This window comes from Gymnoscopelus microlampas (assembly GCF_963454915.1).
Source record: "Gymnoscopelus microlampas genome assembly, chromosome: 9".
Classification (NCBI taxonomy): domain Eukaryota; kingdom Metazoa; phylum Chordata; class Actinopteri; order Myctophiformes; family Myctophidae; genus Gymnoscopelus; species Gymnoscopelus microlampas.
Genome location: NC_139946.1, coordinates 33,776,415 through 33,798,526, shown reverse-complemented (window position 1 = coordinate 33,798,526; position 22,112 = coordinate 33,776,415). Strand labels below are relative to the sequence as shown.

Genomic DNA, 22,112 nt, shown 5'->3' with positions numbered 1-22,112 from the left:
TAAACAGCAGTGGTGGAAATTTACTTAAGTAAAAGTATCAATACTGCAATGTAGAAATACTCTGTTACAAGTACAAGTCCGGAATTCAAAATTTACTTTAAAAGTACAAAAGTATTGGTATCAAAATGTACTTAAAGTACCAAAAGTAGAAAGTACTCATTATGCAGAATGTCCCATTTCTGTTCTCAAGTTCTCAAATGTATAGCAGATCTACAAGCTCACAATGCGTTGCATCGCAACACATGTATATAGGGCTGAAGTGGTTAGTGTATGTTTTGTAATAATAATCAAAATCGTCAAAGTAACTAGTAACTTAAGTTTTCAAATAATTATAGTGGAGTACAAGTATAATATTTGTCTCTGAGATGTAGTGGACCTTATAGTAAACTTTTACTTTACTATAAAAGTAAAAGTACTGAAAATTGTAAATACTCCAGTAAAGGGACGGCTAAACAGCACAGTAGTAGAGGGGAGAGAGAGAGAGAGAGAGAGAGAGAGAGAGAGAGAGAGAGAGGTGGGGACAGGACAAGGTTCTGCTCACTGGCAGTCTGTTACAGTGTATTACAAGACTAGGGAGCTGTTGGAACGTATAATTATACAAAAATATCAAGACAGGAAGAGCAGCTCTTCAAAAGCTTAATGCTGGACAGTGGACAGACATTTAGTCACTTCTCCTGACACATCACAATCTGAAGCATGGACGTAAGTTGTTATCAGGTGTTTCTTTTTTCTTCTCCAGTTTGCCTAGTGTGGCTTCTCATACACTTATACAGTCTCCTGTGTTCTAAAATGTTCTAAAAGTAACATTATAAATGTATGAAAGACTGTATAATGCACGTGACTTGTTTCCACAACGGAAATAAGTCCCCAGGACTTTTTTTGTGTTATCCTTTTAGCCTGTCTTACTGTACCACATGCTGTTTATATTTCAGACTAATAAAGTATTCAATGTTGTATGTTGAATTGTCCACTGATTTAATGACTGGCCGTTAGGCATCAATAATAATAATAATCAATCAGTAGTGATATCTTCGCTACTGCCAGGACATTTGCATCAGGCTAGTGTGTGATACAACATACTGCTTAATGTTTGATGTTAAGTTCAAGTTTCAAGGTTGCTTGAGATTTCTCAACAGTGCAGATAACAAGTAGATAGATAGATAGATAGATAGATAGATAGATAGATAGATAGATAGATAGATAGATAGATAGATACAGTAGATAGATAGATAGATAGATAGATAGATAGATACAGTAGATAGATAGATAGATAGATAAATAGATAGATAGATAGATAGATAGATAGATAGATAGATAGATAGATAGATAGATAGATAGATAGATAGATAGATAGATAGATAGACCTGATAGACCTAATAAACCTTTATTCAATTCTAAACTCTTTATAAAACTATTGCAATACAAATAATTATATCTTTTTTCATTGTTTAATCTTTTTCATACCGACTTACAGTAACAGAATAGGTTAAAAAGGAGAGTTTGCCATGAAACATAATTGGGTCCACAAATGGTTTCTCTGCAGGAAGTTAGATCACAGGATGTTTGAGCTTCCTCCTCTTCCGTTGCTCAAAACAATAGCTGTTTAAAAGAGCAACAAATAAACTCTCCAGCAATGGCATAGCAGTCTCCCTGTGTAGGCATAAATATAATCCAGTCATTTAAATCTTGTCAGCCCGTCACTCGAGCATGAATATTTACACGCAAATAGTCACAAATCACAGAATGACTGAAACTCTAATGAAAAAAAGACAATGGAAGATGTTTCCTTGACACCATACCATAACAAAAAAAGTACCACTTGAATGTCTAGCAACCCCAGCTCACTATCCTATGATCCAAATAATCTATATGGTTCTCCGTCGCCCTGCAGGTCAAAAGTGATGGTCTGGATGCTGGGTCAGGGTGTGGTGAGGAGGTGATGAACCCAATTGACTTGATCAACTTTGACCCTGTGGACTCTGACCCTGTAGCAAGCCCTGAGCCCTCACAGGCAGAACTGGCCCAGTGTCAGGCCGAGGTGGGCACCCTGCTCAGCATCATTGCTGAATTGAACAAGAAAATGGGGGGACTGAAGTTACCACGGTAATATTACTGAGGTGTGAAATGAGATGTGTGGTTTTGTGTTTATAAGTAATGTGTGACAGGCATGTGAATGAAACAGGATGGATGTAAATGGATGTGGAATTTGTCCTGACTGGCTGAATTTCTCCATTGCAGCTCAATTATTAATGAATCAATCAATAAATGATATACAGTATAACTCCAATCAAATAATTTGCCTTTCACAAACATTCACCAACTATTCAAAGTTGTGGAAATGTTCTGCTACTCTATCTCTCCAGTGAATCAGAGGACCTAAGACCACCAGGACCAGACAGACCTCTGGTTCCTGACCTCCTGACTCATGGGTTGGCCAGCGGTAGGAACACTGCCCCTGGTACCACATCTGAACCACCAGTAACCAGCAGAGGTTGGCTCATGCTTCACAGCACGATCTGTTCTCAACCCACACCACCCTCATCAATCACTGGACAGTGCACACTTATATGTGGCATTGTGCTGAAGAGATACTTTCCTCTGCCAGACTAGGCCAAACACAATGTTTTCTTTCCCAAAAGAACACCCGCTGTATTATTTCAAAGGTTTGTTCTTAGGGTGCAAAAAGTCAAAGTCAGTACAAGCAAACAACTCAAGGAGTGTAATTTGCCCCAAAGTAAGCTGGAAATTGCAAAGGCAATTTCTCTGAAGACGATCTATCATCTTATCCATATGTTTCTTCATTTATGATGAAATAATCTATTAAGTGGCTGGCAGTGTTCGTCCTATATGTAAGTACATTAAATAAGTGTAAATCACTCTGGATTAGACCCTCGGCTAAATGTCGAAAATCCAATTTGAATAAGAATCAACATTTCCGTTGGGTGAACAACACTTAATACCCCCCATTTATCTGCGTGTATTTTAATTGACAATTCAACTATGAAAGTGAACTCAATGAGCATAACAAAACTGAACACACAATAAAGTATCTAAAAAATATATCAACAAGCTCTGTGTTTACCCTCTAGGGGGCAGTGTCAACGTGTGGTCAGAACTGCAGGAGGCACTTTCCGCAGTAGAGAATTCCATCAGTTCAAGAAGGACCTGGGCTGCTCCCCTCACAGCCTCGGACCAGGACAAACAGACAGAGCACAGAATGGCTGCCCAGGAGAGCTGGGTTCAAGCCACACAGGTCAGGAAAATGTAACATAAAAGTATCATATTGCTTTCAAGGTTATTGTAGTTTCAACATTTTCATTAGTTTTTTAAAAACATTTTGTTTTTACCTTATGTTTTCAATTTCAGTTTAGTTTAATTAGTCTATGCTGAAGACAATTATAAGTGTGAGAATACACTATTTACCTTCACACTTCTACTATCCCCCTCATTTTGATTCTATAAATATTATAATTAGTATGAGAAGGATCATGTCATACTAAATATGACATGCTGTTAAGCCTAATTCATATTTCATCGTACGATGGTGTCACTGCAAAAATAATTATAATAAAAAATATTCGCTGCACGACACCAGCATACAATGGAGGCTTTATGATAACATATCCTTGTAAAGGGATGATTTAAAATCCTTCTCAAGTGGACGGCAGAATCCTCACCACAATAATACTAGACTAGAATTGTGAACAATATAGTTATAGTTATAATTATAGTTAGTGCTAGGTAGGACCGGCCCTTAAGTTACTATCTTTTGGTTGTTTATTCATACTTAATCTCTATTTTAGATTTATTTTTTTAATGCGTGTGTTTTTGTGTCAAGATAGAGAACAACATACCGAGTCAAATCCCTCGCATATTTTCACTGATAAAAGTGAACAAATTGCATAACGGTTCCAGATACTGGAGGAGATGGAGAGAGAGTTTGGCATTACGTATCCCTCAGGCTTACCAAGCGAGGAGCGGCAGCAGTACCAGAGGGACGTCCTGGCTCTGCACCACAACAACTGCGCTCTCAGAAGTACTCTGCAGAGCCGCCAGGATGAGCAGGAGGTGACACAAAGCGCAGTCAACCAGATGGAGGAGGAGAAGAACAGACTACAGGAGAAGGTGGGTTCAGCTCAGGGCCACAGGTTCCATCTACACCAGTGATTCCCACAGGGCCCACAGGTCGCAGGGGTATTGCAAGTGGGTCCCCAAATAATTGGCAAAACACAACGATTTTAACCCTTTGAGACCTGAGGCCGATTCTACAAATGCCTTCTAAATCAGTAGTTCTTTGATCAGACTAATGATCATACAAAGTCCTTTACTGCAAAGAGGCCTATGATTTTCACAATGTTTAAACACTGAATCGTCGGGTTGTCCCAAGCGGTTGAACAATGGAGGAGGAAGTCAATGCAAAATGCAATGGTTGCAGGTGTTTGGTACTCTAGACAGTATTCAACATGCATCCACATGTAACAAAACAGGTAATACTCATGTTTATACATGGTATGAATTGAATGAATTTTAAAAGATGAAAATGGCAGCATGAGTAAATGAGTATCTCCTCTGACCATTCAGAGGTTAATCAACTGATAAACTGAATATTCATGTGAATGCATTTATTAGTACACGCCTCTTACCTTACCTTTGTATTCCAGTTGGTGGGTCTCTACCAGGTCTGGAGGTCAGGCAGCCTCTCCCCTCCTTACAGCTCCTCCAGTAGTTCTAGTGGCGGAGCTCTGAGTCCAGACGTGGCCTCTCCTCCCTTCCCTGGTTCTCCACTGCTTCTCAGACGACCCCGCAGATCCTTCTCAGCTCTGTCTGTCGGTGAGGATGTCTCACTGTCCTCAGGCATTGCCTCCCTGGGCAGCCCCTGCTCCAGCGTCAACCTTGAGAGTGAGACCGAAAGAATGCAGAGGTGAGCTTTCGGAAAGTGTAAACATTCACCCGTAAGTTCCCTATAGCTAAATGAACACTTCGAATTCAGTTGCTTCGGGATAGTAAAGATGTGTGTATTCATGCTGTCTGAATCAACATCAAATAATTTCTATCGTTTTACGCAAGGAACAGCTCACAATTGTGGTGTTCAAATATATTGCTGGAGTTGGGAGGTATTGTGTGACTGCGACCCCTTACATACAGTACATACATACACACACACATACATACATTACTGCAGTGTACTACTACGGTTGCGGACGATGGCTTTCCCCTCCAATCTTCATTCCCTGCAGCCCCCTTTGCCTACTCCCCCACGTTTCCCATGCAGGTGTATTGAGAGGCTGAAGAGCAGGAACGAGCATCTGACTGCGGCTCTGGAGCGAAGGAAGGGAGAATCGGAGCAGATCAGCATGACCCTGAGCAGACACGAGGCAGACAGCTCAGCCCTGCAAATGGCTCTCAGATACTGGTACACACAAACACACACACACACACACACACGCCCGTACGCACGCCATGCACACATAAACAGAAGTACAAGAATGCCTTGTGCACTGCCAGTGTAGTCAAATAATAGGAAAACAGACCGTTACAAAGTGCATAGATGGCAGAACATTTTTACAGACAATATAGTTGACATACTTGTCAGACACAGCGGACATAAATCATCTCTCTGTATGCTACATACCATTTCTAAGCCCTGGTATGAAATGACGCACACACACACACACACACACACACACACACACACACACACACACACACACACACACACACACACACACACACACACACACACACACACACACACACACACACACACACACACACACACACACACACACACACTCCCATCCATCCATCTATCCATCTCCGACTCTTTATTACGAATGGGTACACTCAGGACTTAACTGTATACTGTGTACAATTTGTCCTAGTTGATTTTGCAATTAATTTAACGTCAAATAAATACCGCCCAAGGTTGCTGAGTGTGCTTTGTCTTTGTGTGGTTTTGATTGACAGTGAGGAGTGTGAGGAGGTCTACAGTGAACTACTGTCACTAAATGAGGCCCGGAAACGGCAAGGCCTGTCACTCTGGACAGAGCCGGCAGGTGCTTACATACCTCCCATCTGCAACTGTTTACAACACTCACATGCGTATGCTTCTACACGGATGCCTGTGCACATAATAGTATTGCTGCGCCATTCCACATCGTTGCTAGAAACCTTGTATGTCCAACAACCATAACGGTTCAAAAAATTGAAACAAAATAACCTGTGTTCCAGTGGATCCAATGCAGTTGTTTAGTCACAAGCTCTTGTAAATACTTTTCATTTGTTCAAAATGTATTAAACCCACAGATCCACTTTCGCTTTCCTTTATGAACTTTCTTTAAATAGCTAAAATAGCCGATCTACAGGTAGGATGTGCTATTTTGGTGCGACACTTGTATGATGAAGTATGATAATTTACTAAAAATAAATAAATACGTTGAAATATGGATACAAGGTTTCTGCCCGAGAGAATGTGATTGTGTAAAAATAAACATGACTTTCACCTTGATACCAACACACACACACACACACACACACACACACACACACACACACACACACACACACACACACACACACACACACACACACACACACACACACACACACACACACACACACACACACACACACAACAAGCATACTGCATTGCACATGCAAACATGAGATCACAATGAGGTTTCTTATTCACAGAGTCTGTCTGTGATGATGGGCAGTGGCCTGATATTCCAGGATCTCAGCACAGGAACCTAAAAACTGAAGAACTGTCAACGTCCTTCTTAACAGCAGGGGGCAGTGTGGAGAATGAAACGCAGAGTCACACAAGGCAGAGGTAGTACTTAACTGTAGCCAACTGTTAGGATGATGAAGTATGTCTCCTGAACTATAGACTGATGGAGAAAAATGTATGATTTTAAAAGATGGATGGATGTACAGTACACTGTATATTTCTGGTCAACCTCACATATGCAAAAAAAAATCAATAATTCAAAAGAGTTGCTGTCCAGACCAGCATACATGCTGAACTCCAACAAGTCTGGATTTTCTTTCAATTCCTTATCATCTCACAGAGGCTCTGAGCTGGTGGAACGAGAGGCTGCTCTCCGCCAGCAAATTGAACGCTTACAGGAGGACAGAGCAGCAGTTTGCCTCCCTAAACCTGGTCCCGGGGGAGAGGGCAAACTGAGCCCTGACACCGGCACCCTGGCTCGGCCAAGGGGAGGACATACGGCTAAAGATGATGCCAACCCTAATGACACCAGGAGAGAAAGGGCTGCCCTACTCCATGAGCTTGTCAGTGTTAGGGTGAGACCTTTCACCGAAATAAGCTACAAATTCAATATCTATTCTACTGTGTATACCTCATCAGTTTGTAAAATAAAGTGTTGTCATCCAGCTTAAAAATGTAACCCTTTGATTATGTTAAAGTTGGTCCATGAACCCTAGAGTCCCTATTCTGGGTATGTCATAATATGCAAACATTCAGCAAAAATAGCTGATCTACAAACTCACAACGTGTCGTAAGAGATTTGGTGTAGAGGGGAAAACTTAAGGGACCAAGTATAGACTCTTGGCAAACCCCCTCGGTTAACATAGGGCGATAGCTGTGATCAAAATATGTTCATAGCTCCTTTGCATCATCCTTTTGTCAAATCTATGCTATGATACACTACAGTTGAGCCAGCACCAAAGACAACAACATTCTTTCCAATATTCATCCCAAAACATAATAGTTTCTATCATCTATGTATTAACGCACATTCATTACATTACTTACAAATGCGTCCCACAAACGTCTCGATGTTGACACATGTTGGGAAATTAAGCTAAAATTGTTCACACCTCAGCCCTTACTGTTCGCGCATGTGAAATAAATGAGTTTGACAGCACTTCTGGTGTGCATGTGTATCAATGTGTCCAGGAGGAGATGTCGGAGCTGCGAGGTCTGATCCGTCTGACGGAGAAGGAGCGGAGGTGTCTGGACTGGAGCTTGATGGCCCAGAAGGCTCAGGACGCAGCGGGAGCGCTCATCTCAGAGAGCCTGGGAGAGGAGCTGGAGGACCGAAAGGCTGAACAACAGGTAGGATAGACCAGTGGTTCTCCAACCTTTTCATGTCAAGGACCCCAACATTAATATGCATTTGGCCGCAGACCCCCATCTGAAAAGGTTTTGGGCCAGGGACCCCCATACAAGATTTGTGTTGTTAAAATGACGTTGTTAAATATTCCACTTTTTCAAAAAAATGTCAAAAGCTTTTGAAAATAACAGTTCTACAAGCTCGTAGATTGGCTACGATTAGCCTATTTTCAAATATCCAATGTAAATAGCAGGTTTAAAGTGTTTAAACCTTGATTGCTTCGCTGCATCCCTGCCCACCACCACAGAGGTTGTGGGTTCGAATATTGGTCACTGCACGTACTCCTATGGGCTGGGGCGGCACCTGTCAGTGAGGAGTGTTGGGCGGGAGGAGTAGGACGAAGGCTCTGTGTCCCCCCGGTGGGGGCTCCTCACTGGCAGGTGAGTCAGTAGGATACGACAGCAGTGACAACACAGAAATGTGTGAGGGGAGGAATCAATTGGCATTACGACTAAATTGGGGAGAAAAAGGGGTAAAAAAAAATTATTGGCTACTCTAAATATAACCTTGATTGCTATATCAACAAATTTGGCTGGGCATCCCCTGGAACTCCCTCAAGGACAACTGGGGGTCCGCAGACCCCACTTTGAGAACCACTGAGATAGATGATATAGACAAGCATCACTTATGATGCTGAGAGGCATGTGCTTCACTCGTGTTCTGCGCATGTGTGTACCATATGTATTTACACACTATTTTCACAGAGCAAACAAACAGTAAATTCCAAATTTAGTTAATTAATTGAGTACAGAGGAGTACGCCCCATCTACTTAGGTGTGCACCAATGCACTAAACACAAGGAACTCTTTGCCAATATTTTGCATGCATCACTTCTCTCAAGGCTTAACAATTCAGATTGTCCCAATTAGCAACCCCTTTTAATGCCTTATTTTTTCCTCTTCTTTTTTTTGGTGAATTGAGTGAAACCAGTTTCACCTGCTCACTAATTCACGTGTATTTCATTCCTCCATACAATACATTCCCAATGACATGTTCAGTCAGTGACTGGTATTTTGTAAATGGATCTGAATTCTGTTCTATCCTGTTCAAAAGCCACTGTATGCTAGCCTCTTTGATAGCTTTTGAGGACTTGAAAACAAGCATTTCAATATCTACATGTGCACAGAGCTGTTCAGTGCATATGCAATAGATGGAAGGTTTTCTTTCTCTACGTTTCAAGCTAATCCTAATTGAATGTTTCAGACAGTTGCTGAGAATGTGGCTAAGCTGGTAAATGATGGAAACCTCCCTGGTCCTCGGAACAGAACCATTTTCAGAGAGCTCCAGGCTGTCCTGCAAAGGTGAGGAAATATGTGAACAACAGAGATTTTGGAACAGACACAAAGCATTGTGGTGTCAGCTAGTATTGGGACATTTTGCCTGCTTGTATTTGAAGTGCGTTAACCCTGGCTTGTAAAAGCAGAGCTGGATAAGGAATGATATGTGCTGTGAAACAGTGTGAACATCCTTTTGCTGCTTCAGTAGGAAGCTATTTAATTGAGGGTTCAATGCAGCAAATGTACATCCTGTATGTTTGGATTTGCTGGTGGAGGTGGGGGGAGATCCATGCCTCTACTTTTGATATCCCCCCCTCTGTTCATTATTTTTTATCGCCGGTGGGGATATGTTTTATCCCCGCTTCTGGTCAGACTGAATAAAATACATGAATTGTCTTTTGGGAAATGTAGGATGTGTTGTCTGATATGTTTACTATATTTGATAATATCACAATTTAACAATGTAATTACAAATAATTGCCAGGGTTAATGTTAACCACATTAACCCTGGCATCCGTATTTTGGGGGATTTCTTTCCCCTTGTTAATACACTGGAGTCTCATATGGCACAGTTGCAAATCAATTTTGTATTTTAAAGCAAAATGCCAATGCTCTATATATAACAAAAAGAAAAAAATCAAATAAAACCCTGTTAGGCTACATCCTTGCAGGCATCAGTTTGGACTGTTGCTTAGGAACACAAATTGCTGCACTGCAGACTTTGTACATAAATGGCTCCTAATCTACAGCCAATTCCCGAAGAGGACAAAGAAAGATGCAACTTTGTGTAAACAATGTTTTCATCCTTGTGAGGCTGCGTCACTACAACCCTGATCCCTCCAAAATGTGTTTATTCAATAGTGGAGGAGGACAAACCATTTCCCTCATTAAAATAATGAACAACCCATAAAGTATAGCTCTGGTGGACTCAGACTGTGGCTAATCTATCTAGTTGGTGTCATTTCCCCCTCAGAGAACAAGGTCTGAAGAGGAGAATATCTACAGTCCGTGACTCACTGGACACAGCACTCTCTGACAGCGCCTCCCGCAGAAAGGACAGTGAAGAGCAGATAACGCGACTTGTACAAGCTCACTGGTACATCACACTTTTCATGTGTAGTAGTTTTTGCATTCTATCTCTTTCCACACTGTACGACAGTCTACAAGGTGTCAGTAGGTCTGTAATATGTTTTCAGTGAGTAACTCAGTAACTCGGGTGTGTTTTTATTCCAGTAAAGCAACGGGTTTGTACCGGAACGCCCGCCGGAAGTACCGGGAACAGCTGTGGAGGCTGGAGCACAAAATGTCAGCCATGTCAGACAGTCACCACAGCCAAATCGGGGCCCTGAAGGCCACACTGGAGGCACTGGAGTGGAGGAGGGAAGAGACTATCCTATGATTCTACCATTCTGCAATGAGAGATTGGTAACAGCTATGCATCCCATGTCTATAATGCATTATAAACATACTTATATTATCAATCAATCAAATCTTATTTATATAGCACATTTCATACAGCAAGTGCAACCCAATGCGCTTCACAGAACAAAACAATAATACCAATAAAAAATAAAATAAAAAACATGAATGAAAAAAGGACAATTCATTTTTAAAGGGAACACAACAGGGAAAATAAAATGTAATAAAAATAGAATAAAAAAGGAATGCTAAAACCTAGGTAAAGGCAATGCTAAAAAGGTGTGTCTTAAGATTTCTTTTGAAACTGTCCATGGATTCAGAGAGTCGCAGGTTCACAGGCAGGCTGTTCCACTTCCTAGGACCATAGTAGCTGAAAGCTGCTTCTCCGTGCCTTTTAGTTCTAGTTTTATCCTCTGGAACATTTAAGAGACCAGTGCCAGAGGATCTGAGAGCTCTACCAGGCACATACCCGGAGAGCATTGCAGATAAATAGGCAGGTGCATTTCCATTTAGTGATTTAAAAAACAATAAAACTTTAAAGTTTTATTGGTGAATAAAACTTTAAAATGGGTGTGATGTGTGCTCTCCGTTCTGGACTAGTTGTAACCGGACAACTTATTTTTTTGGCACACCAGTTAGGAGAGCATTAGAGTAGTCTATCCTGCTAGTGATAAAAGCTTGCATTACCTTTCTGTGTCTGCCTGGGAGAGAAAACAGCGGATTCTAACAATTTTTCTTAAGTGATAAAACGACTCCCTCGACTCATTAACTCATAAATTAGACTAATGCTTTATAGCAATAATCACATTTTATGTAGACTTATAAGGTCAAGTACCATAATATCTCATAATTGCTGGACACTCATAGACATTTGTTTTTCCAAGTATCGTTAGTGTATTATAATTGCCATAGTTGTAATACATAATAATGTTATGTATTATAATCACTGTTATAACGCATTATACTGTGTCTATTTGTCACTACAAGACGTCATTGGGTGTTTTAAGTAAAGTAATTATGTTCCTGAAGGTGTCGGCAGAAATGTTTTGTGTTGTTCTTGCATAAATTGAATGCTATGTTTTTACTTTACTTAAAGCACCCAATGACCAATGACTACTCATTAGTGACTTAAAATCACATTATAATGCATTATAACAGTGATTATAATGCGTTATAATATAATTATGATGATTGCGAACGCAGCGTTAGGAGGCGCGCCTCCGCGCTAGTGGAGCTTACTATGACACCGTGCTTGGCTTGTGTGTGTGTGTGTGTGTGTGTCTCTGTGTGCACTATTGTGTGCACTGCCTGTGTGCAGCCAAGTAAATGTCCAATATAGACGTACCATACATCAAATGAAAGGTCTTTGAAAACTGAACACACCTGTCAAGGTTGTGTTTAAGCCCGCCCCTTCCCCCGGAAGCCACGCCCCGGAGAAGGCTCCTAAAAACTCCCCATTGAAACCCCATGTTAAATGAAAAGTGCCCGAATCGCTCCGAAACTTTTTCTACCCCCCCTAAGTGGGGGTCTACGAACAAATACTTCGGGCTCGGATTTTGGCTCCACCCCCCGGAAGTGGGTGAAACAGGCACTTCAAACACTTTGTTGAATTGTTCAAAACCATTCAAAGTTTTTTTTTTGTAAATTTGTATTTTTCTAAGATGCTCCTTTTAACGCAGAATTTCTTTGTATTTAAAAAAAAAAATGTATTGGATACTTTTTTTTAAATAATCTTTTTTCATTCATTTTTTTTTTTTGGCGTTCGCTTCCCGCGTTCGCGCGTCTTACTTGTGTATTATACTGTAACTATTAGAATTATAATAAAACTACGATCCAGGCCAAAAGAAAGTGTGTGAGTGAGCAGTAATTATGAAGTATTATGATATTTGACCTTATAAGTCTTTATTAAAGGCTTTATAATGTGCTGCATGATTGCAATGATTGCATTATGAGTACTTATGAGTGCTTATACAGTACCTGTAATTATACATACGTTGCATTCTAATAAGACGATTAGAATGCTTTTATGCTTGACCTGATAAGTCATCATTAAATGTTTTATAATGTGTTATGATTATTGTTATAAAGCATTATAAGTATGTTTATAAAGCATTATAGACATGGGATGCATATAGCAAAGGTTACCGAGAGATTCTCGCTGATCATGCCAATACTTGCAAATACATGCCAATCCGTGTCCCCCCCTCCCCCACACACTTTCCAATCTAAATTTTTTGCTAAATGTAAAATTGCTCTTGTGCTTTTACTGAATAAATTCTCAATTATTTTGTATCATGGGCCATTTTCTATTTGTCTCCTAGTATTGGTTATACAGTATCTGCAGGCATTTGCAATTTGGCAGCTAAACAGTAGGTAAAAGGGAAGATGGAACAGAGGAGAAGCATCAAGAAGAATCAACAATTAAGAAGGTTTATTTGTCCCTACTCATACAGGTACAAGCATCGAAATGCAAGTATGTGAAGTCCGCAGAAATACTGTGCCACAACAACCACAGAACAACAAATGTGGTTCTGTTGGGCAAGATTCACTCAGGGGTACTGAAATAATTTAGAAATGTGAGGAGAGGCTTGTGCACATTTCCTTTTCCCCATGCAGCCCAACTCTATAAGGCCTTTACCATATAGCTGTTGTGACAATACTCAAAGAAGGGGGATAGGGCCTGGACAATATGCCCCATGTATGCATAAAACAGAAGGCATGTCCTCTTTGCACCTAACCCACAGTTTTCTTTTTTTTTAAACTTTGTTTATTGGATTTTCCACAGAAGCTTCAGCATCAAAAGTTGGTACTTGGACACGTAAAAGCTTCCTCCAGTGCAAGCCATCAAATACAAAAAATTACAGTCAAAAGATTGAATTATCACCCCAAAACATACAGGAAATACGGGTTAAATAAAAATGTAAGATTATATAAAAATAAAAAAACAGATAAACACAGACAGAACAAAACAACATCAGCACTTTCACAGTTTTCTACATCAGGCTCTATCTTACTCTCTCATTGTGTACAATAATTATATCATCATCTCTCCATCAAGCCATATACAGTGCAGTACCTCTCTATGCTTCCGTCTATTTCATGTCTCCATCTCACCATCTTTACCCTAATTTCCTCTCCTCCATCCCTCACCACGCCCTTCCAACCCAACTCCTGCCCCCCCCCTGACCTACGCTAGCCGGTCAGCTGCAGCTGTGACCAGCGGTCAAGGGGTTAAGGCAAAGGTTGAGTGTCACACCCACAGGGTCACAGCAGTGCCTAGGCTGTTGTGCTAGTCAGTGAATGGAGGGTTCAAGAGGCCAGACTAGGCGATGAGCTCCTGACGCCCTGACTCTTGCCTGAGCTTGCCCTTTCCCGAGAAGGTCATCGGAGTGGACCCGCCCTGTACCGCACCCCCAACCCCCCCAGCTGCAGGTCACCATCGCCATTGTTGTAATAGCCGCCATTAGAGCAGATGATACAATTATCATTCCATTTTGCTCTCCCTCTCTCCCTCTCTCTCTCTTTATACCCTGTGTTTAGCCTTCCTGAGTTCATCAAAGGATTCTAGCGTAGAACATGACTGTTCTAACCTCTGGCTGACTCTCTTTTCAAAGTGGCTGCGCTCAATACAGAAGTGTCACATGGAAGAGAGAGAGTATGGTGAAGTGGTCAAAATGCTCATTCAATGAAAACATGAAAGAAGGTCCGCACACTGTAGCTGTTTTCTATATTTCTGCACCTGCACTATATACCTGCACCTGCTTCAAACGGTATTGTAGCGTGACTACTATGCAAATATTCATGCAGCCACATTAACCCCTTAAGACCTGAGGCCGATTCTACAAATGCCTTCTAAATAAGTAGTTCTCAAAATAATTTGTACCAAGGAAGGACTCTCAATTTGATATGTATTTTGGGCGTAATCTGCTATTTTTGAACAGCCAATGCTAAAATCTAAAATGACACAGATAATCCGGCTGAGTCAATGGAGACTCTTTGAATCTCCTACCGGAGACTCCGCCGGTCATCACATTTTTGGATCATCACATCACAATTCAAGGCTTCATGGGGTGTGTAATTGATAAAAAATAAGATATTTTTTTGGGTGAACTATTCCTTTAAGGCCAGTACTGTACCTTGTGTTTAAGTGTGATTCCTCTCCACTGTCAGGAAGTGGGTCCTGTGACAGGGGGAGAAATCATTAAGACATAGGAGCTTTAATGACATCTTTCTCAACATGAATACACTTCAACTATAGGTCAAAACTAATGTTGTAATTATCACAACCTTGGTTTAACTTTAACTCCACATGAACCTACACTTCTCATTGATCTGTGCGGACCGTTATCTGGATGTCGATAAACCAACTGCAGATACAGTTGTAATGGAATACGCATGAAATGTATTTACTTTTCAAAGGAGCTAACACCCCAGCCACAATTAGATAAGGATTTTAAATCGTCCCTTTTTTAGAAGTACAAAGGACTTCTAATAATGTCATCTGTTGACATTTTAGGCCCGGCATTTGTGGACTGTCGTTTTGTGGGGGTTGGAGCATGACTAGAAGAGTTGATCAGAGCCTGGGAAAAATACTCAAACCATTATTAGACAATGACAGGGGCTGTCAATCAGTGTGGAGGAGGAGCCGATCACACACATACACACACACACACACACACACACACACACACACACACACTCACACTCTCACACACACAGATATATAATACATAGATATAATATGTATTTACTGCATACACACCATACAACCTATGGTTCAAGAGTTATAGGCCAAAAGTGGGCTTGTATGTCGCCACCATGAGTTCAATTTTAGGAGTGTCCTACTTGGCATACTGGCAGTGTGCACAAAATGTTTGACAGTGATCAGTCGAGCAGTTTGCAAGATTAGCTCCAGACTCGCGCATTGCCCCCGCGTACGCACGCACGCACACACACACACACACACACACACACACACACACACACACACACACACACACACACACACACACACACACACACACACACACACACACACACACACACACACACACACACACACACACACACACACACACACACACACACACACACACACACACACACACAGGGCAGTGACCCAGGGGTTGGAGGTCAACTCATTTACTCCTTGTATCCATTTCTCATTTGCATACCTTCTCCCAGTGTAAGCTGTATAAAGAGGTCACTGGTCGCCATGCTTTTCTTTCTCAGGGCTATTAGCTCACCCGTCGCAACCACTCCACATCTCTTCTCATCGCTTGCTCTCTCTATAACTCACTATTCTCTCCTTGGTGTCTGTAGCACTGGCAGCTTTCTGTCTCCAGAAAGACTAACTGAAGCCTTCTGAAGTCAGGCCAGAGAGGTCAGAACGCGATGCCACTGACGTAGGAAAGTGCAAAAAGAGCTCTGACCTTAATTGAATGGCCTATCACATCCGCTTTGTGCTTTCACCCACTCACTATAATGGAGTTTAACAGCCCCAAACAGCTTGACTCCTCACACCAACATTACTGCAATCAGACACTGCTACATACAAGCTCGCACCAATACACACACGGCTACCCCTGACCTAGCTTATACTTTGTTGTGCGACCGCACCACTCGTCTCTCGTACCGCTTAGTATCAATTTAGCTTAAATTGATTTGATTCTACAGTCAGTTATATTTCTCTAGAAATCTAGCTTTAACCATATGAACCTTGGCATACCTATGTTGGGGCAAACATTCGGCAAAAATATATGTACAAGCTCACAACGTGTTGCCTTGCGATGTATATTGGTTATTTTCAGTAAATATATTTGGTGTAGAACGGGGTGTGAAACCGGCAGCACATGAAGGGGTCCTATACGGCCCATGGGATGATTATGACATTCAAATCCACTACCATTTATTCTGTATCTGTATAACAGTCGAGCTGTCCTCATGCCATTCTTTCCTTATTACTGCTGTTGTCTGCTGCACCAGCAGCATGTAGGTACTTAGAGGGTACTTAGCGGGTCAAAAGGAGGGGGCCATGTATAGAATCCTGTTGGACCCCGGTCAACAATTACAGGGTTTAAGTGGTTAACAGCACACTGGATATGGATGTCACAGACAGCTTTCTTTAAATCAACATCCTGGACACCAAGGAAGTGCAAAGCTCTACCATAATGAAGCTTAGATAATCAAGCTTCCTTGCTGTTAAGTTACAGCCAGGCCTTGGGTTCAGGTGTCTATTCTGGTGTGGCTCACAGGCCACAGATCATGTCAGCCTCCAGGGTAACAGAAACCTGGAGAGCAACTTAGTTAATGAGGTCACTTAGCTCCTCGGCCTGTGAGCGCTAGATTACAGCTATAAGGTGTTTAGAGGGGAAAGATGGCAAGGGGAGTGGTCTTGGCCCTCCGTCTGATCCCGTTAGCTTCTGAGGTCTGCAAACCCTGCAATGAGCTGATTAAGTGCATTTTCTCTGTTGTCCTATGGACCTGGGCTGACCTATAGGCGATGTTTCGTCTCGTCGACGGCAGTGGCCATTGGGAACCCAATCAAATTGTTGTGGCTGCCAGAAACTTTACGTTAATTACATGTCTGAACATGAAAGACTTTTTGGATGATTACAAGTAAAGTTTGAAGTGTTCATGATGATGAGTGTGGTGGTGGTGGCCATTGAATTTCCCTGCAGGTCAATAATAATAGTTTTAACATGAAACAACAAACACACTAAATGTCAAGTAAGGATTACTACTAGTTATTAAAACTGTTGCTGAGAGAAAAGTTGGAATGTTTTTTGGAACTCTTTTTTTGGAATTAAAAAGCAAGGAGCATAGGAGAAGACGCCCAAACGTAGCAGCAGAACAACTTTTAAATTAGGCCTTCAGGTTATTTTAAGGAACAAAATGAAAGAGAAAGACCATCTTTATAGGCTGTCCAACCATACCACAATGTCACTCATTTAAAGTGTCAGATAATCTCATATGAATTAAAATACAGCAAGAACAACCAATAATATAAATATTATCAACTAATAAGTGCAGACGTATAAATTGAGATCAGCCTACGTCTCAGGGCAAAAAGCCATAACCACATTTCAACAATTCAATATAAATAATCATGACAGTATCTAACCATAATTCGGGCAAAATGCCATACAAAAGACAACAATTCCACAATGCAATATACAAAATGCATAATTAAGACAAAATGCAATATGAAAAAAACTTGCATTTGAAGACTGTGTGAGGGTTTTTTTTTTCTGTTGGAAGTTCATTTTGATTGATTGAATATCTTATTAGACAGAAATGCAAACAGCACAAGTACAGTCAAACACTTAGTCTAAAAGTTACACAAAAAAATCCACAAAAAAGTCCAGTGGACTTGTTTCCATTGAGGTTCTATATATTCAATTCATCAACATAGCATAAAAAATAACAATAAACGGTGAACAACTTTCTAAGGAGAAGTGGTAATTACCTCCCCCTTTGGCCTCCTGAAAGATGGATTTTCAGGTCTGTTTTAAAGGAAGCCAGCGATCGCCATTTTTTAAGGGATGGGGTCAGGGCATACACACTTGGGTGGCAGTGTTGTAGAAGGAGAATTTGCCCATGTTTGTACTCATGTTTGTACTCATGAACATAAAATTCAGTTATGGTCTTGTTTGGTTTCCTAATGTGGGAGACCTCACAAAGCCGAGTACAAATATCTTATCTTATCTTCAAAGCAAGCATACACAGAGGAAAAACAAAAACACCATAACTGAATAGCTCAATCAACTCCTCTACAAACAATGGTTAATATATCTTGTACACAGCTGATTTGAATGACAACAACGCACACCAAATGGGAAGTTTCCCACCAACCTACAGCAGGTTCTGGGAAGGGGAACAGGGCAAATATTGATTGGACCCCATGTGTGGTTCTGGAGTCTCACCAGCAGATGTTTTGTATAGGCAAGTTCCTCTGCCCTGTTTATTTTGTATTGCTCTGTCATTCAGCTAAGGTCAACGGCTCAGGGACGTGCGCACGCACACGCACACGCACACACACACACACACACACACACACACACACACACACACACACACACACACACACACACACACACACACACACACACACACACACACACACACACACACACACGCACACACAGCAAAGAGAGATAATGCACAGTAAAATCCTCAGTATTAATGTATCCGTTTGGAACTCTAAGAGTATAGACATGTTCACTGTCATAGTTAAATTACCACTCGCTATTTTACAGTGTGAGAAGGAGAGGGAGAGTGAGACCAGAAAGAAAGATGGAATGAAAATGACTTCTCTTCTGGCCTCCAGGTCAAAGGTCAATGGGGCTAATGAGGAAGGAGCACGGAGTCATGTGACTCATTGCTTGGTCACTCAGAGTTGCTCCGCAACACAGTTAAAGTTTAACCCCAGTGGTCAAATTCCTCCACACTACTCAAGAAAACAGGTCATCTTGAGGCTAAGTTCAGCCCCACATCCAATTGATCATGTTTTGACCTCAAACTATCAGCCTCACCTTACAGTAAAATAGAACATGCTTACAACAACCTTACAATTACAATTTGTAGCCATTTAGCAGAGTGTCTTATCCAGAGCGACTAAGTCGGCCATTTACTTTGATATTGCACTTGTAAGTCGGACTTACAAGTGCAATATCAAAGTAAATGGCATGAACCCTAGTCAGACAAACAAGGGTACATACAGTGCAGTACAAACAAACTTTTGTCAACCAATTAAATTTGCTCAACATCTATATGTTACTTTTCATTACTTTTGTTCTAATGATGGGAAAAGCTTCCCACAAATCCACAAATGTTGTCTACTGCATGTAGTCTCCTTGTCACGGATAACTGGCTGTGTGATTATTGGAGGATATAACAAATGAGTGGAATATGATTATGATAAATATAGTCAAATTAATGCCATGTACCGGTACTAAATATCATGCTCCGGTAGACTGCAACCGCTCCCTTCTTTTTAGGTGAGGGGATTATGGAGGTAGAAATCTAATAATTCCCCAATGAGCTAATGACGCAGCACATCCTGACAGTCAACAGTCTTTAGCTGTTAAGAGTAGCTTTTGTGGAAGAGTGTGTTTGTGTGTGTGGGGGGGGGGGTGTTTTATGTCTCATGTCATGAATGCCTGCCATGGAAGCGAAAGCAGTGTGTATGTGTGTTAACAACATGAATTTGGTATAGAGGGAAAAAAGGAGGGGGGGGGGGAGTATAGCCCCTGGTGGACCCTGGTGAACGACATAATGTAGGTTTTGTCTCACATTTTGAATGACTGTATATGAGCATGAGAAAACTATAGGCTTCACACTGTCATGATTGCAGTGTGTTCCCAGACATACCGAGAATCCGGATGATGCCTTCATTGGCAGAGAAATCAAAGGCAGAATTTAAATTTATACTAACATGCTAACAAGTGGTGAGCACTGCAGCCTTCAAACAATATTGTTCAGATATTACTGGCATGTCAACGTTATGCTTCCTCGTATTGATTTGTACTTCCTCGTACAACTTACAACTGCAGACCAAGACCAAGACCAAGAAAACTTGTCTGACTGCATCTATGTTATGTTGTTGATGGACCCTTACGGTCAATTCTCTGCACTCTGGATTTGTGTGCTGTACAGCTCTACGTATACTTATATATCAGATTTACTAATACTGTAGATAGTAATAATAATGTGGTTGTCAATTCAGTGTACTAGGGCTGCAACTATGGATTATTTCCCATTATTCTATCGATTACTGTTTTCGATTAATCAAAGTTTTAAAAATATATATATTTCAACAAATAGATTAACCACTATTTTATACTTCGTCGTACAACAGTGTCATACACAAATATGGTCCTCTAGCAGTGAAAATGTATTCTGAAAGATATTCTCATGGCCAAAATAGAGATAGATTATTAAAAACAATAATCGATTAAATGGATTAGTTCGATTAACGGTTACACCCCTACAGTGTACGCAGGGAGGGAGCTCCTCTGCAACACCCTGATGCCTGTGGGCTCCTGGCTGTGTTGAGAATGCACAGACCCCGCCACACAGTAGACTTCATGCTGAGAGCAGCTGCATTCCTGACCTGCAGTTCAAAGAGCTAAGAACACACACACTGACATAGACGCAGGCGCTCACTCACACACACACACACACACACATACATGCCCGCCCGCCTGCACATACACAAACACACACACACACACACACACACACACACACACACACACACACACACACACACACACACACACACACACACACACACACACACACACACACATTAATATACTGTAGACACACTCAAACAGATGCACAAGTTGTGTCGTGAACATGTTCTCTCACACAAGGTTAACATTTACCCACCGCGCGCACACGCACACGCGCGCGCACACGCACACACACACACACACACACACACACACACACACACACACACACACACACACACACACAGAGAGAAGACAAACAAGAAAAATCGGAAAGGTTATCAGCTCAACCTCTTGGAAGCAAGGTGGTCTAATAAAGTACTTAATTCATACAGTACTTATCAATAGAATAGATTAAAAAGTAATTGACTCATACATACTGTATGAACTCAGGTGTCCAAGGTTTATCCTTCTCCAAAGTTTCTTTTGAATAGTTCATAAGATATTTAGTTTGCTTGATTAGAATTCCTAAAATAAAATTAAAAACTCTCCCTCTACTGTGAACTATATATAAAACAACCAATTAATTTGCAAAGTACATTTCCAGTATCCCTCTGTGAGGCTTTAGGCCATGCTATTTTTTGATCCATTTTCATCTTTCCACAGAGCTGTGTTTAAGACCACATGGAATAAGTTTCTCCGCAATGACATCAGTCAAAGGACAAATCCTCTTAGAAACACTTGAACCAAACAAACTGGCCTGTTTATATGTAGTTAGGTATGTGTTTGAGATCTTTTTGCACCGAACTGTCCAAACTTTCCAAATGAACCACATGAACCTTTTCTGGGAAAATAGCGGATCTACAACCTTACAACACATCATGGTTGCTGACTTGTAGATCATCTATTTTCTGCAAAGGGATTTGGTGTAGAGGGAAAACGGAGGGAGCCAAGTACAAACCCCTGGGGGACTCGTTCAATGAAGTATAGGGTATCAGTGGTTAAATTGTAGCTCCAGGTAGTATAAGTTTCTGTCCTGGGTTGTGTCACAGTGGCCAGAATATCAATGTGAGCTGATGAAAAGATGCCCAAAAATTATG

At 41.2% G+C, this 22,112-nt stretch overlaps 1 protein-coding gene across 2 annotated transcripts; it reads left to right on the top strand.

The window, feature by feature from the left end:
• Positions 1-582: 582 nt before the first annotated feature.
• ushbp1 (Usher syndrome 1C binding protein 1) lies at positions 583-20,920 on the top strand. Of its 2 annotated transcripts, XM_084065875.1 has the most exons (15): positions 583-702; positions 1,892-2,103; positions 2,364-2,491; positions 3,090-3,253; positions 3,916-4,125; positions 4,662-4,921; positions 5,273-5,413; positions 5,968-6,056; positions 6,694-6,832; positions 7,071-7,305; positions 7,922-8,080; positions 9,342-9,439; positions 10,389-10,511; positions 10,649-10,840; positions 20,829-20,920. In XM_084065875.1, exons 1-14 carry the CDS (start codon positions 697-699, stop codon positions 10,812-10,814), a joined length of 2,130 nt encoding a protein of 709 aa, XP_083922001.1. In that variant the 5' UTR covers positions 583-696; the 3' UTR covers positions 10,815-10,840; positions 20,829-20,920. The 2 variants fall into 2 exon arrangements, with proteins under 2 accessions (XP_083922001.1, XP_083922000.1); XM_084065874.1 differs by lacking the exon at positions 20,829-20,920 and having other exon boundaries at positions 10,649-12,103.
• The last annotated feature ends 1,192 nt before the right edge of the window (positions 20,921-22,112 follow it).

Excerpts from the sequence above, each read along its gene's own strand:
- ushbp1 (XM_084065875.1), top strand. Across the intron at positions 3,254-3,915 it reads GCTGGGTTCAAGCCACACAG|ATACTGGAGGAGATGGAGAG; the intron begins GTCAGGAAAATG and ends TAACGGTTCCAG. Across the intron at positions 9,440-10,388 it reads CTCCAGGCTGTCCTGCAAAG|AGAACAAGGTCTGAAGAGGA; the intron begins GTGAGGAAATAT and ends TTTCCCCCTCAG.